Raw genomic sequence first — 13,022 nt, 5'->3', positions numbered from 1 at the left:
GTGGCTACAGCAGTACATTGACAAAAGAACTGCCAGAAATTCAAGACAGATTCAGAAGAGGAGGTGGAAGAAGGGATATCATTGCTGAAGCCAAATGGATCTTAGCTGAAAGCAGAAAATGCCAGAAAGATGTTTACCTGTGTTTTATTGACTATGCAAAGGCATTCGATTGTGTGGATCATAACAAATTATGGATCACATTACAAAGAATGGGAATTCCAGAATACTTAATGGTGTTCATGAGGAGCTTGTACGTAGACCAAGAGGCAGTCATTTGAACAGAACCAGGGGATACTGCATGGTTTAAAGTCAGGAAAAGTGTGTGTCAGGGTTGTATCCTTTCATTGATTCAATCTGTATGCTGAGCAAATAATCTGAGAAGCTGGACTATATGAAGAAGAACGGGCCATCAGGATTGGAGGAAGATTCATTAACAACCTGTGATAGATGGATGGCACTACCTTGCCTGCTGAAAGTGAAGGGGACTTGAAATACTTACCGATGAGTGTCAAAGACTATAACTTCAGTATGGATTACACCTCAACTTAGAAAGAAAACAAAAATTCCCACGACTGGACCAATAAGCAACATCATGAAAAAAGGTGAAAAGATTGAAATTGTCAAGGATTTCATTTTACTTGGATTCACAACTGACGCCCATGGAAGCAGTGGTCAAGAAATCAAACGATGTATTGTACTGGACAAATCTACTGCAAAAGACCTCTTTAAAGTATTAAAAAGCAAAATGTCACTTTAAAGACTAAGGTGCGCCTGACCCAAGCCATGGTGTTTTCAATCTCCTCATGTGCATGTAAAAGCTGGACAGTGAATAAGGAGGACCGAAGAATTGATGCCTCTGAATTATGGTATTGGCGAAAAATATCGAATATACTGTCGACTGCCAGAAGAATGAACAAATATGTCTTGGAAGAAGTACAGTCACAATGGTCCTTAGAAGCAAGGATGGCGAGACTACATCTCACATACTTTGGACATGTTATCAGGAGGGACTAGTCCTTGGAGAAGGACATCATGCTTGGTAGAGAGTCAGCAAAAAAGAGGAAGACCCTCAATGAGATAGATTGACATGACGGATGCAACAACGGGCTTAAGCGTAACAATGACTGTGAGGATGGTGCAGGACCGGGCAGTGTTTCATTCCGCAGTATGTACGGTTGCTGTGAGTCAGAACTGACTCAATGGCACCTAACAACAACAAAACTGTTGCAAAGTTGGATTTTTGGCAACTACTGTAATAAAAAGCAATAAATGACGGTGGTTATGGCCAATCCTGTTTCAAGGTTTGAGAAGTTATACAGTACTCAACAGATAGACATATATCTCATTCGTAAGTAATTGTGATTATTTAAGAACAAAATAAAATGTTTTCTTTTAAAAAAACAAAAGCCAGAAAGAAATACCTAATGGTTTTGTTTATTAAGTTGTTACATGAAAACGATAGGTAATAATATTCTAATAACATTAGCTGTTTGAAAAAACAATACACATAAATACTTACTGTTTTGATCTAACAATAAACAAAACTATGAGTTTTTTTGTCGGGGGATCCTAGGGGTGCTAAAAAAAAAAATCACTGAAACACTAAAGGCACACTGTGAGCTGAGACGAATCAGAAACCTCTGTCCTGGATGGAGTTCACTAACCCAAACAATTGTCCATAAAATTTTATTCATCAAATACTTATTAAATTTCAAGTACACATAATCTATCTGATCAACTAACTCAAACTCATCCAAACTGGAGATTGTGGAATGAAAAGCTCCATACTTTGGTGATGGGAAATTCGGCATTGATTAAGGGTAATCATTGTACAATGTGATTACCGTATTTTATGCAAATAACGCACAGCCTCCCCTGCCATGAGGTTATTTTTGTAAGGGTGTGTCATGGAATGAAGTATGTCCCCCCAAAATATCCGTCAACTTAGCTGGGCCATGAGTTCCAGTACTGTGTGACTGTCCACCATTTTATGTGATTTCCCTGTGTGCGGTAAATCCTATCACTGTGATAAAATAAGATTGATTAGCAGCAATTATGTTGATGAGGTCTACAAGATTAGGCAGTGTCTTAAGCCAATCTCTTTGAGATAATAAAAGACAGAAAGGAGCAGAGAGAAGACAGGGGAACCTTATACCACCAAGAAAGCAGTGCCGGGAGCAGGGCACATACTTTGGACCTAAGGTTCCTGCACTGAGATGCTCCCAGACCAAGGGAAGACTGATGACAAAGACCTTCCTTCAGAGCTGACAGAGAAAGACTTCCCGTGGAGCTGGTGCCTGAATTCAGACTTCTAGCCTACTGGACTGTGAGGGAATAAACTTCTCTTTGTTAAAGCCATCCACATGTGGTATTTCTGTTACAGCAGCACTAGATGACTGAGATAGTGTGCTAATTTTTTTTTTTCACAACAACATGTAGAAGAGGATTGACATGGCGGAGCTTATGAGGGTGCCTCGTGGTGGGGGGGAGGGCAGGCTGGCAAACAAATGCAGAGGGCATGCATTATTTGAGTAAAAAGTACAGTAATGTGATTGATATCACAAAGGGGTTAACCGACACATATCCTGAACTGGCAAATGTTATGTTATATATATTTTTATAACAATTAAAAATAAGTTATTTAAAATAAGAAAAAAAAGAAGAGCTTCATATTTCATTAATAGGTTAAAATAACATCAAATTTTCACGTCATTCCAGAATCAACCAACCAATGTATAAGTAACATTTCAAAAAATAAAGTTTTGAATAATTTCTGCATAATACCTGAGTGGGAGCTCTCAAGAGTGGTATCTGATTTGGTATCCGGAAGCTGAGGAATTTTTTCCAGTTGGGGAACATAGTACATCTTTGTACTTCCAGAAGGCTTATATGGCAACAGTGAAGGCTGGGCTAAGGAAGTAAAGATCAAAACAAAAGTATTAATTTATTGAACAAATACTGAGTGCCTACCATATGCCCTGAGATATATCACTGAATCAAAGAGAAAAGTATCTCTGCCTTCAAGAGGAAACAGCATTCTATTGGAGGGCGAAATACAGTAAATAATTAACATAAGAAGTAAACTGTCTAGTAATTTAATAGAGTATAGGTGTTATGGGAAAAAAAAGAACAATTAGAAAATGCTGAACAAGGCTGGGAGTACTGGGGAAATTGCAGACACGCAGTTTTCAATAGGGTGGTCAGGACAGGTTTCACCGAGAAGATGAGTTTTTAGGAATTCATTCCATACATAGATGACTTTAACTGAAAAACACTTTACCTTATATTGAACCAAAACCTGGTCGCTGTTCACTACTACTATTGGTCTTATGGTCTTAATTCTGCCCTCAAAGCCAAAGAAAGTAAGTCTAACTCTCTTTTGTGTGACAGATCTTCAAAACAAAAGTTTCTTGATATTTCCTTGATAAAAGTAATAAATTCTCAATATTAAGAAAATACACAATAGACAAAGTTCTACCATTCAAAGATAACTACTATTAACATTTTAATGCATTTCTTTCCAGTTTTCCTTCTCTGTTTCTTATTTGTTTACACAGCTGTCTGCATATAATCAAAACCAAACCCACTGCGTTACGTTGATTCTGACTCTATAGGACAGAGTAGAACTGCAGTTTCCAAGGAGCAGCTGGTGGACTTGAACTGCTGACCTTCTGGTTAGCAGCCAAATGCTTAACCACTGTGCCACCAGAGGCATGTCTGCATATAGTGTGCATAATATGGACTTCAGCATTTCTGCTTTACATTTATAATTAAAAAAAATGTATTTCCTATTGTTCACCTTTTTCATATGACCATATACCACAGATTAACTAAATGTACTGAACCCTTTTTCCAATGTTCAAAATTTAGGTTGAGCTCAAATTTTCAATTATAAAGAATTCTGTACATAAAGATTTTCCTGTTTACAGCACACCCACTTTCCCTCCTGCCACCCTATCTCAGTTAAATTCTCTGATCACAGAGTGAAAAATTACACCATTTATAAAGCTAGCTTTTTTTTTTTAATGCTAACTGTAAACTGCCTTCTAAAATGTCTGTTCCAATTTACCCTTCTCCAACAGTACAATTATAGTCTTAAAAAAAAAAATTCCTTGTTAGTGGAAGTAAATGGAATTCCATTGTTTACTTTTGTACTGATCTGAGTTTTATAGAGGTTGAATCTTTTTCTATGTACTTGTTAATCATGCATGTTGCTCTTTTTGGAAATCATCTGTTTATGCCCTTTGCCCATTTAATAGAACATTGGAATACTGGTATTTCTCTTTCATGGTGTGGCGGAAACTGCTAAATGTCCCCTGGTTTCCCCCCTCCACCTTTTTTTTTCTATTAGTGATAGAACTTCCTGATATTCAGTTGCGCACATAGCCACCCACCCATGTACTTTATTTTCCAACCTCCCTTGAAACCATATATGGACATGTAATTAAGTTTACGCCCACGGGATGAGAGTGAGAATAATGGGTGCAGGCTCCAGGCATCACATAAAAGCCCTTCACTTCCTAGGGACTGCAGATTATGATTGCTGCAGCAGCCACTTCAGACCCAGAGACAGAAGTCACACTGCAAGGATACCAGAGCCGCCAGACAGGAAGCAGAGCTACCTGCCCTGGACCACTAACCTGCGTTTTGGAAGTTTGGTGATAAAACAGCTTATCATTTATTCCAATATACACTCCATAAGCAATCCGTCAGTTAATCTTAAATCCAATGAAGCTACCACTTACTACCTTTGTGACCTTGAATAAATCACCCTTTTTTTGGCCTCATTTTCCTTACCTACAAGCTGGGCATCATAACAATACCTACCTCATGGGGTTGTTGTGAAAATTTAAATGAATTAAAAAACATAAAATGTATCAAACAAATTGTGATATGTGTAAAGTGCTCAGTTCTTCCAATCTCCCTCTTGCCTAATAAGTAACAAATTTAGTCAAATAGCACTTACTATATAATTCTTATTTTTCTCATTGTGATGCCTCCTTTATCACTCATTAAACTCAATTAAAACAAGGTTCATGTCTTTGCTTTCTACTCCAGTTCACTGATACAGCTACATATATTCAGGCTAGTACTACACTTTAAATTCGGCTGCTACTATAATAGTTTTCTTCTGTTACTCTTCTTTTCCCAAATTTATTTCGTTATTCTTCCTGATGAGCATTAAAATCAACTAAACGAGTATAAAAGAACAATTTCACTAGAATTTTGAGAATTGTTAGAATATAAATTAATTGGGGAATAAATAAAAGCTTTACAATATCCAGTCTTCCCATTTAGAAACATACTCTTCTCTCAATTTCAACCTTCTTTCAAAAAGTGCTCTTCCAACAAAGTGGGAAGCCTCACACTACCTAATTTTAGAACCTATTATACTGCCACTGTAGTCAAAACTGCCTGGTACTGGTATAACAACAGATACATAGACCAACAGACAGAACTGAGAATCCAGACATAAATTCATCTACTTATGAGGAGCTGATATTTGACAAAGGCCCAAAGTTCCTTAGTGGAGGAAAAGACAGTGTCTATAACAAATGGTGCTGGCATAATTGGATATCTATTTGCAAAAAAATGAAACAAGGCCCATACCTCATGCCACATACAAAAACTAACTGAAAATGAATCAAAGACCTAAATATAAAATCTAAAACAATAAAGATCATGGAAGAAAAAATAGGGACAATGCTAGGAGCCCTAATACATGACATAAACAGTATACTTAACATTACTAACAATGCACGAACACCAGAAGAGAAACTAGATAACTGGGAGCTCCTAAAAATCAAACACTTTATGCTCATCCAAAGACTTCACCAAAAGACAACCTGGGAAAAAATTTTTGGTTACGACAAATCTGATCAGCGTTGAATCTCTAAAACCTACAAGATATTGCCAAACTTCAACAAGAAAAAGACAAATAACCAATTAAAAAATGGGCAAAGGATATGAACAGGCACTTCACCAAAGACGACATTCAGGCTGCTAAAAGATACATGAGGAAACACTCACGATCATTAGTCATTACAGAAATGCAAATCAAAACTACAGTGAGATACCACCTCACCCCAACAAGGCCAGCATTAATCAAAAACACAAAATAATAAATGTTGGAGAGGTTACGGAGAGACTGGAACACTTATACACTGTGGTGGGAATGTAAAATGGTACAACCACTTTGGAAATCAATTTGGTGCTTCCTTAAAAAGCTAGAAAAGGACTACCACATGATCCAGCAATCCCACTCCTTAGAATATATTCTAGAGAATTAAGAGCCCTCACACGAATAGATATATGCATACCCATGTTCACTGCAGTGCTGTTTACAAGAGCAAAAAGATGGAAACAACCAATGTGCCCATCAAGGGATGAATGGATAAACAAATTATGGTATATTCACACAATGGAATACTATGTATCGATAAAGAATAATGATGAATCCGTGAAACATCTCATAACATGGGGGAATCTGGAAGGTATCATGCTGAGTGAAATTAATCAATTGCAAAAGGACAAATGTAGGAGACCACTATTATAAGAGCTCAAGAAAAGATTTAAACACAGAAGAAAATATTCTTTGATGGTTATGAAGGTGGGGAGGGAGGGAGAGGGGTATTATTCACTAACTAGACAGTAGACAAGAATTATTTCAGGTGAAGGGAAGGACAACACACAATACAGGGGAAGTGAGCACAACTGGACTAAACCAAAAGCTAAGAAGTTTCCTGAATACAACCAAACACTTCGAGGGACAGAGTAGCAGGGACGAGGGTCTAGGGACCACGGTTTCAGGGGACATCTAGGTCAACTGGCATAACAAAATGTATTAAGAAAACGTTCTGCACCCCACTTTGGTGAGTGGCATCTGGGGTCTTAAAAGCTAGCAAGCAGTCACCTAAGATGCATCAATTGGTCTCAAGCCACCTGGAGCAAAGGAGAATGAAGAACACGAAAGACACAAGGAAAATATGAGCCCAAGAGACAGAAAAGGCCACATAAACCAGAGACTCCATCAGCCTGAGACAGGAAGAACTAGACAGGGAACGCAACAGAGAAACCCTAATGGAGCAGGAGAAAAGTGAGATGCAGAGCTCAAATTCTAGTAAAAAGAACAGACTTAATGGTCTGAATGAGACTGGAGGGACCCCAAAAGACATGAACCCGAGACTCTCTGTTAGCCCAGAACTAAAACCATTCCTGAAGCCAAATCTTCAGACAAAGATTAGGCTGGACTATGAGACGTAAAATGATACTGACGAGGAGTGTGCTTCTTAGCGCAAGCAGACACGTGAGACTATGTGGCCAGCTCCTGACCAGAGGCGAAATCAGAAGGCAGAGGGGGACAGCAGCTGGTTGAATGGACAGGAAATGCAGAGTGGAGAGGAGGAGTGTGCTGTCATATGGTAGGAAGAGCAACCAGGGTCACATAACAATGTGTGTGTAAGTTTCTGTATGAGAAACTGACTTGAATTATAAACTTTGACTTAAAGCACACACAAAAAAGTGTTCTTCCCTTCTCTATCTCTAAATGAAAGATTTGCATTTCCCTCATATACTGTTGTTGTTAGCTGCCATGAGTTGGCCCCCAACTCATGCCAACTCCATGCACAACAGACCAAACACTGCCCGTTTCTGCGCCATCCCCGTGATCAGTCGTGGATCGAATCATTGTGATCCACAGGGTTACTTCATGTACGTGTTATAAAATTCTTGTTTAGGTTATTCTGAGTACTTTACGGGGCTTTATTATTCATATGAATAGAATTTTGAACACTGTAACTGCCTTTATATCACTAAGAATCATTTTGTCAATCTTGACAGTTCCATCAATAGGCAACGGGCTCTACATTATTAGTAAAGACCCTGCTTCCAACAAAGGAACCCACTTCATACTGAAGAAACGAGACAAAAGGTTGATACCTAGAAGGATTCCCTGTTCTTACCATATGTTTTATCATTCTCAAGTATGCTAAGCCTAAAAAAAAAAAAGTGAGCGATTTACTAAAAACTGTTATGGCACAAGCTGGGGAGCACCATTTTCTGAGGCTGGGATGCTATCTTATTGGTTATGCTCAGAATCGTATGTGGTACTTGCCTATCCCACAGACAGAATGTATGCATTCGAGAAGAAAAGTAGAAGCCTTTTTAGAATCTTTTTAGAAATAAGAGAAGGACATTTTCACCAGCAGACAGGAACCATCTAGCCATTTTATACTTCTTATGCCATGAAAGTAATGCATGGAAAAGGATGCCATCGTGCTCACTGGAACTATGATTGGCCTGAATCATCAGGGAGCTATGTGGTTGCTGTTGTGTGCTGTTGAGTCGATTCCGACTCACAGTGATGTACAGGACAGAGTATAACTGTTCCATAAACTGTTCCATAGGGTTTCCTAGGCTGTAATCTTTATGGTAGATCACCAGGTCTTTTCTCCCTCGGAGTGGATGGTGGGTTCGAAGTGCCAACCTTTCAATTAGGAGCTGAGTGCTTAGCCATTGTTCCACTGGGGATCCTTGTACCAGGGAGAAATAAGGTTACCTTAATAAAATGAGGTCAGTAGGAGTACGGCCAGCACCTAGGGAACCACCTTACCATGACAGAAGTTAACAAAAAGTTACCTTAAACTTATACATGCAGGGCTAGTAAGGTCTCAGACTACTCAGCAATGGCTGAAGTCCAGAGGAACAAAAATGTGTAGAGGAGGGAAGAATTTAAACAAAGGGGGAAAAAAGGGCCTAGTCCCCACTTTTATTTAGTTGTTACTGTAGCTGTAATTGTTAGATTATTAATGTATTCATTTTAGTTCTCTACCTCTGTATATAAAGTTTGGTAGTTGTGATGGTTAGTTTTATGTGTCGACTTGGCTAGGCTATGTTGTTGCTGTTGTGTGCTGTCTAGTCTATTCCAACTCATAGCGACCCTACAGGACAGAGTAAAACTGCCCTATCAGGTTTCCAAGGAGCAGCTGGTGGATTCGAACTGCCGATCTTTTGATTAGCAGCCAAGCTCTTAACCACTGTGCCACCAGGGCTCCAGCAGGTAGAGTCACGTGTTTAATATACTATTCTTTGAACTTTAAAATATTCTCATATTAAAAAAAGCTCTACTAAATATTACTTTTGATTGACAGTACTAAAGGTATTAAAATTAAAATTATTAGTAATATTAACACAGTATTAAAAATAATACTGTATTTAGTAAATGCTAATCTTTTAAAGGAGCATTTTCTCCCAGGTGCCTGTATGTAAAGTCTATATAGCCTGATTCATTTGATGCAAGCAGAGGTTTAAAATACGTTTTCAGAATTAGGTTAGCCATTGCAACAGCTAACTGACACATAAAGGTGTTCTTTGTGGGGTAATTTATTTAACTGTATGTTGTTTTGTATACTTTTATTTTACAATAAAAACGTTTTAAAAATATAACATTCCATCTTAACATATAAATGTACTTACTTAAATTAAATTCAATGTACTTTAAAACCTGAACCAAGCAATTTTCTTTCATGTATATATATTCCATTGATATCTGCAGATGGATGTGTTTTGCATAAGTAGGAAAACTTAAAATACACTTTGAATAGATTATATAGTGTGTTTGTGTATATATACATGTATACCCTCAGTGGAAAGCGATCTGGGCCACCCTCAGGCCTGGCTCATAAAAGCCTCCGACATGTATACCTTTATGCTCTTTGTCCCTTCCACTTGACTGGGATAGTAAATTCAAAGTAACGTTGGGTTCCACATTTTGAAGACAGCAGTCAGAGTCAACTTGGGTCCCTGGCGATTGTTTCATGAGCAAGAAATAGCAAACTGTTGTTGTGTTTGCACTATTATATATTTCTGCATCTATTTATTACAACACCTAACATTACTATAATACAAAACCAAAAACCAAACCCACTGCCATCGAGTCAATTCCGACTCATGGCAACCATATGGAACAGAAAAGAACTGCCCCATAGTGTTTCCAAGGAGTGGCTGGTGAATTCAAACTGCCAACCTTCTGGTTAGCAGCCAAGCTCTTAATCGCTGTACCACCAGGGCTATAATACAAGATGTCAATATTCACCTGCCCACTTAAAAGCAGACCTCTATAGTTTTTAGTATAGTTTTTAATTTTTATGAACTTTTTGAATTATCACAAGTATCATGAGATGAAAATATGTTAACCACAAGAAACATAAGTTCCATAAAAAAATTTTTTTTAATATATACTGTTAATTCATAGAAATATAATAAATCATAGTCGACACTAAAACATAATTGAGGTAAAACATAATAAATCATACTTTCTTCGTAGCTATATAAGTAAGAGATGCATATAATTATGGTAGATCCTAATGTTTAAATTACAATTTGGTTTTCTGACTAGAAAGCCATAGTTCAATAATAAATCACAAATTTCTGAGATAGTTACAAATGGAAGCTGGCATTATGAACTAAAACGCGATCACATTCTCTTACCATCTGTGCCACGAGAGGTAGTGATCTGTTGGACTGAAGATGATGAAGCAAACTTGATGGGAACTTTGTATACCTGCTGAGGATGGGACTCTGGAATTTTACGTCCGCGATCTTCAGTATTAATAAAAATCTCAGATGAAAAGGAGGTCTTCTCTGGGCTCTCTGTTGTTATCTGAGTGACAGCATCGGATGATAATCTTCCAGATACGGCAGAAGATGGGGTTCTTATCTCCTCTGGGGGTCTAAACAATAGAGATAGGACACAGCAGGCTATACCCTTGGCCTGTCATACACCAAAACTTCTTTCCAAAAGTGCCTTTAAGGGCTATTTAAGTAGCTATAAAAATATTTAATGAAATTATATCAACCTCAAAAGCATAAGGTACTTCCCAAACACGTTTTGTCTTTTTAGATACTTAATATACCTAGAACTTGCATGAATTCATTTTCATCTATTTTAAAACCTACTTTTAATTTCAAATTAAAGTATATTATATATTATATACAGTACATTATATATTATGTACAGTATATTATATATAAATTATATTATAATTAAATTATATAATTTAGCTGTGTAAGGGGACTTGGCAGTTGAAATAAAAATATATTCATTTATTCTTTTTAATTACTGGAAGTCTACCATGAATTAAGAGACTATGCTAAATGCTTGGAGTATACAAAGATAAACAAGAACACAGCCTTTCCCTCAAGGAGTTTATATGCCAACAAGGGAATCAGAGGTTTTCAAGGTTGTAAGCATGTATTAAGATTAGAGCAAATTTAAATTAAAAAAGAATGCGAGAAATAAATAATTGAATAAGTAATCAGTGAAAAAAGACAAATCTTGCTTAAGAAAGAATTCGAAATAATGTACGTAGATACCCGCTTCTCTCCAAGAGGTGAAGCTTAACCCGCTCATCATGGCTTGAGTATGGGTTAAGCTTGGCGACTGGACTCCAGAGAACAGAGTATAAAAAGGGAAAAACTGTAACTTTACAACGGAGAATCTGCATGAACACTGCCTTACCCATGTGATCAAAGTTAACATCACCAGTGATGACATGTTGATATCATATACATTCTGCTATAATGTAATCAAAAGGTACTTCACCTCTGTGATATTCTTTTCAAAACTCTTAATGCCAGTCTCATCATGGAAAAAAAATAAAAACAAAGAACACCAGACAATCCCAAATTGAAGGATGTTCTATAAAATACCTTAGCAATACTCCTCAAAACTATCAATTGATGAAAAACAAGGGAAGAATGAGAAACTGCCACAGACCAAAGGCGGTGAAGAAAACCTGACAACAAAATACAATGTAATATCCTGGATTGGGTTCTGGAACAGAAAAAGGACATGAATGGAAAACCTGGTGAAATATTGGAGTTCAGTTAATAAACCAAACCCGTGTCAGTTTAGTTATCAGTAGTGTACAAATGCTGGTTTCTTAATTTTGACAAATGTACCATGGTAATGTCAGAGGTTAACAACAGGAAAAACTGGGCAAGGAGAGATGGGAACTCCCTACTATGAGTTTAACTGCTCTGTAAACCTAAGATTATTATTTTTTTTAAGTTTATTTTTTAAAAACGGAGTAGCATTGTATTGTATTGGAGTAACATCTATATTATAAAAACAGAAATTCTGAATTCTCTATCCTCTGCCTACCATTCACTGATTAAAAATGACAATTATGAGAAAAGGCCAGTCCCATTTGTGAATGTACATGCAAAAATCCTAAACAAAATGTTACCAAACCTAGTACATGTGCACGCATGCTTGCTTGCTCTCACTGTACACATGTATGTGTGTACCCCATCAAGATGACTTACCCCGAGACTATAGGGTTAGTTAACATGCAAAGGTCAACCAACGACAACACCAAACGCATGTGAGGATGTAGAGCAACAGGAAGTTTCATTCATTGCTGGTGGGAACGCACAATGCTACAGCTACTTGGGATGACAGTCTGGGAGTTTCTTACAAAGCTAAACACAGGTTTACTATACAATTCAGCAACTGCGCTCCGAGGTATTTACCCAAATGAACTGAAAATTCATGTTCACATAAAAACCTGCACACAAATTTTAAGGGCAGCTTTATTTGTAATTGTCAAAAATTGGAAGCAACTGAGATGTGCTTCAATAGGTGAATGGACAAACAAATCATGGGGTATTTATCCAGTGATAAAAATAAATGAGCTATCAAGCTACAAAAAGACATGCAGGAACCATAAATACATATTACAAAGTGAAAGAAGCCAGTGTGAAAAAGACACACACTGTATGATTCCACCTTTATGAAATTCTGGAAAGGAAAAACTAGACAGACAGTAAAAAGATAGTGGTTTTCAGGGTTTCAAGGGAGAAGGGAAGGGATGAATAGGTGAAGCACAGGGCATTTTAAGGCAGCAAAACCATTCGGCATGATACTGTAATCATGGATGCAAGGCATTACCAACAGGACTGTACAACATAAACAGTGAGCCCTAATGTAACAAACTTTAGTTAATAATAATGAATCAAAA

The 13,022-nt window shown here is 37.4% G+C and overlaps 1 protein-coding gene across 6 annotated transcripts in view; it reads right to left on the bottom strand.

Annotated features, from left to right (window-relative positions):
* ALMS1 (ALMS1 centrosome and basal body associated protein) overlaps positions 1–13,022 on the bottom strand; it is a 186,013-nt gene that overhangs the window by 74,648 nt on the left and 98,343 nt on the right. For 5 of the 6 annotated variants that reach the window (XM_064268732.1, XM_023552778.2, XM_010593652.3 and 2 more), the window contains 2 exons: positions 10,489–10,730; positions 2,785–2,910 (listed from right to left, as the gene is read on the bottom strand). In XM_064268732.1, coding sequence (XP_064124802.1) covers positions 2,785–2,910; positions 10,489–10,730 — 368 coding nt within the window. Of the gene's footprint in view, positions 1–2,784; positions 2,911–2,945; positions 9,802–10,488; positions 10,731–13,022 lie in introns of those variants that run through there. The other variant, XM_023552780.2, reaches the window with a different exon arrangement.

Source organism: Loxodonta africana, chromosome 15, assembly GCF_030014295.1.
Source record: "Loxodonta africana isolate mLoxAfr1 chromosome 15, mLoxAfr1.hap2, whole genome shotgun sequence".
Lineage (NCBI taxonomy): Eukaryota > Metazoa > Chordata > Mammalia > Proboscidea > Elephantidae > Loxodonta > Loxodonta africana.
Note: the sequence above shows the minus strand (reverse complement) of the source record. Positions and strands in the feature narration are given on the sequence as shown.